Source organism: Ovis aries, chromosome 1 (assembly GCF_016772045.2).
Source record: "Ovis aries strain OAR_USU_Benz2616 breed Rambouillet chromosome 1, ARS-UI_Ramb_v3.0, whole genome shotgun sequence".
Taxonomy (NCBI): domain Eukaryota; kingdom Metazoa; phylum Chordata; class Mammalia; order Artiodactyla; family Bovidae; genus Ovis; species Ovis aries.
Window position 1 is genome coordinate 126,075,548 of NC_056054.1, and position 4,369 is coordinate 126,079,916.

Genomic DNA, 4,369 nt, shown 5'->3' on the forward strand with positions numbered 1-4,369 from the left:
TGACAGTAAGTTAAACGTGTGTGTATGAACTCTGTGAAGGGAAGGAATTTATGTCTTCATTCAGCATGAATGCCCGGAATATAACCAGAATTCAATAAATATTTTTCAATAAATGCCTACCTAAAAATGAAATTGTCTAAAGTAATTAGATGAAAAAATGCACCTAGGAAAGGATATAAATCTCTTAAGACATAAAATGTGCCATATATTTAGATTCTCTAAACTTCCTTTTTCTACGCAGCATAATATTAATGAAACAAAATGTTTAGCTAGTGAACACAGTTGAAGGTACTGGATGCATTCACTAAATGTACCATATGAATAAAAAAATGAAATGCTGTAATTCATCCTAAAGAAATACTTTTATTTTAAATGCCATTTCTATTTGAAATGCGCAAGTGAAAGAGTCTTAGGAGAAAAGTAGTAAAACAGGATTCTGAGTAAGACAGCAAAGGAGATTCTGAGCATTGGATCAGGAATGAGGAAAATTCAAGACATATCTCATATGTCTGGTTACAAAGTCAAGATTACTTTGTCCACAGTGAATTGTATACTTCCAGAATGACTGTGATAGTAAGCCCTGGTGCTGAAGATGGTCAGTTATCAAAGATGTTGGAAATGCCGAGGGTTAAAACTTCATAAAGCATAGATATAACCATGAGGTGACTGGAGTCCTTCAGAAAGTTGATTCACAAAAGTGTGAGCTAAAGGCTGGTTAGTAATAAGATGACCGGCAACTCCTGGAGGAAACGTAAGTTGGGGAGCAGAAGTTGGATCCACAGCCCAGAGACTGGAAGCCAGTATTTCCACAACCAAAAGACCCAAAGCCAATATTTCCAGACCCTAGAGATCCAGTGTAAATTGTCTGGCAGGGACTGCGGAAGATGAAATTCTGTGGATGGGAGCAGGATGTCTGGAAAAATCTGGTCACAGCACAGGGTGTCTGGAAGCTGACAGGCCTAAAGAAGTTCTCCTGACAGTTACTGTAGAGAGTGGAGCCCAGCTGGAAAGTGCTGGGGGAGTAGACAACATTGCTGGGGTAGAAAGAATCACAGGTGGAAACTGGGACTCCCAAGTAACCTCCAAGGGAACGGGAGAAGTTTCCCGTGCTACAGTTGAAAGACATGCTGTTGGGAGTTCTGAGTTCAGCTGAGTTGCAAAGGGAAGTTTGTGACTGTGAATGTTACCTTCTACACCGGATACTTAAATACTCTAGCAATGGGTGTAGTAGCATATGTTCATTTTAATAAGAACGCTTAATTATGCTCCAGTAAAAATGAAATGCATTAACCTTCAAAGACCTTTTTTATGATTACAGACTTTTAAATGAAAGAATTTCGTCAGATTTTCAAAGCAGTTGTTCATGAAGCAAAAATGTTATTTCTCATTCATCTAGCTTGGGTAGGTGACTCTGATTGCACCATAATTGTACCTGTAAGATTGGGGTTTTATTCATCTTATCCTTCAACATAGTGTATTGAATGGGTAACACAGTGAGAACTTCGTTGTATTTAAAGCTTTAAAAAGTACTTTGTAGTCAGGAGGGAACATTCATTTTGTTCCAAGTTTGAGAATAGAGGGGAAAAAAATCAATATCTGTTTTACATCCCACATCTTGTGTACCTTATAGAAGAAATAACCCACTTATCTTCCTTAATTGGTACAAATGTTAAATGAGCATCTAACACATTTATATTCTAGTTTTCTTATAGTATAAGTACCCAAACTGCTCTTGTATGAGTGAGTTTTTGATTTAAGAATAAGGGATCCATATTTTCAGCAGTGCTTTGAAGTTTCCATTATGAAAATGCTTAAGAAATCCTTATTCTGGAGTTGACTTGCTTCTTGAGAGATCACATCAATAAATTTAATTTTCAAAAAAATCTCTGCATAAAGTTTAAGTCATTTTTAGTGGTGTTGATGTCATTGAGAACAAAATAATAAGCTCTATACATTAAAAAAGATGAACCTTTAGTCTCTTAGTTTTCTCTCATAGGGTGGGATTTTTACTAAAGAAGGTAAATAAAATCAAGAAGTAAGGAAAATGCCTACTACCTGTAAACTTCAAAGAAAGATCATTAGAAAAATTCATAATTACAAATGACCTTTGTAGACTGAAATGAGGGTAGAGAGTTTTGAAATATATGACAATGTAAAAAAGAGAATGAATCCTTTTGAATTTACTTCAGATGTGGTAAATATATTAAATCATATATATATATATATAATTATATAATTTTGTTTATATATTCTGGATAGAGAACTAGTATAAGTATTTTTGCTAGATTCTCCCAAAAGTTCATCATTGCTTAACTGTAAATACAGCAGTACATGTGTACAGAGAATAGCTTAAAATAACCTGTGGTGATGGGCAAATCTCTTAAGACATCCATCTTCAAAAACTGATATATCATCCAGTAGAAATGAGCTGAGACTCATTCTATGAAGATTTGAAATTACTAAGTGGAAGTTTTTAGGAAAGATTCAACTAAAAATCTAAAACAAGGTACTTTTGCAGGTAACTGAGATTTCCATCTTGGGGGCACCTATTAGATATCCATCTGATAAGATATTGTAAATGGGATTCCAATGTGACAGAGTACTGGAGATAACTGCTGAATTTCCTTCTAAATTGTAAACTTTATGACTTTGAATGCTTTCAGTACACAAATTGGTCTTCAGTCATATTCCATATATTTGGTAGGCAACATAATTTGTGCTCTGTTTCTAAAATAAACAGTTCTTATTTATCAAGCTTCTTAATTATGAATAGAAAATTGCTTTCTAGTAGATTCCAAACCTTCCTGTTTTGTTTATAACGTCAAAACATCCATATAAATATTTCACTCAGCTAGACTGAATTTGCTTGCTTCAATATCATCCACTCATATAAGCTATTTCTGTAGAAGAATATGCTATGAGATAAGATATTAAGCAATACTGAACATTCTTTTCTCAATGAAATGAATTTTTTGCACACAAGTACTTTTGTTCAAAAGTAGAAATTTTTTTTTCTGTGATATGGACAAATCGAACAGCACAGAAGCCACAGGAAGATAAAGCTTCTCAATCTTTCTTCTTCAAGGTGTCAATCTTCATTACCTTACCACACAGAGGAGGAATACAAGTCATAGAATAACAACAAAAAATGACCACTACTTTAGAAATTGTGTAAGACTTGTCAGAAACACCTAAGAACATTTTAAGTCAAAGTCCTGTATGTTGCTTTTGGGGGCAGAGGAAGAATCTCCTTAAGATGGCTACATTGGTCAAATACTTCAAGGTAAATACCTTATAAACTTTCTTTAAAACAAAGGCCTTTTTTAGATTCCAGGGAGTCCTTTTGGTGGAAAACATTGCCTCTGAGTAGAGAGAGAAATACACTGGGCATTTTTGTCACATGTTTTGTTCTTATTTTTGATGTCTCTAAAAGTACCTTAGATGAATATTTCCAAAACAGTATAAAGGTATTTATAATATTTAACTCATTCCACCATAAACACACAGGCTTCCCAGGTGGTGCTAGTGGAAAAGAACCTGCCTGCCAGTATATGAGATGCCTGACCCAGGGTTTAACTCCTGTGTCAGGAAGATCCCCTGGAGGAGGGCATGACCATCCACTGCAATATATTTGCCTGGAGAATCCCATGGACAGAGGAGCCTGGTGGACTACAGTCACAGAGTCACAAAAATTCGGACACGACTAAAGCGTCTTAGCAGTCACACATGCACAGTAAACACACACATGTGCATGAAAGAGTGACTGGCTAAGGTGGACTCTTGCTAGTTTGCATACAGTTTTAAGCAGGAGCATCAGAAATAAGGGGATCTCTCATTTAATATTTCATGAAAGCCATTAACATTGGGGTTCAATTAAAAAAATCATCATACATCTTGCGTGTTACCATTGCCACTTCCTTATGGCATTACCCATTAGGTTAAGCTGCCACTTCCTGGTACAATCCGTGTATGTCCTTGTTTAAAAAACGACTTTGAGTAGATCAGTTAGCAACTTTGCTCTCCAGATGACAACAATTTTGAGACAGATTGTGAAAGGGGATTCAATTATTTTTAATTAAGCCAGCTTCCATCAGCCCAGTCACTGCCTCTAAAGTTTTCTGAGTGATCTGCTTGGTGACTTTGGTAGAAAAGGATGACTAAGAGCTTTGAAGATTCCATACTATTACTTGAATTTCAAGGCACAAACATGATTATACTCTTCAGCTGTAAAACCACAAACACTCCATGTGTGTAACTATGCTGATCTTTTGGATTCAATTAAAAAGATGATGGTAGCTTGTTTTTATGAGCCACGAGGATGACACAGCCGATGATAAGGATATATAAACGCCCCTGTCAAAGAAGTGAC

At 35.7% G+C, this 4,369-nt stretch overlaps 1 protein-coding gene across 1 annotated transcript; it reads right to left on the minus strand.

The window, feature by feature from the left end:
* Positions 1-345: 345 nt before the first annotated feature.
* LOC114113396 (keratin-associated protein 15-1) lies at positions 346-1,166 on the minus strand. The gene has a single exon (XM_027965702.3). It carries the CDS (start codon positions 1,124-1,126, stop codon positions 716-718), a length of 411 nt encoding a protein of 136 aa, XP_027821503.1. The 5' UTR covers positions 1,127-1,166; the 3' UTR covers positions 346-715.
* Positions 1,167-4,369: the final 3,203 nt, after the last annotated feature.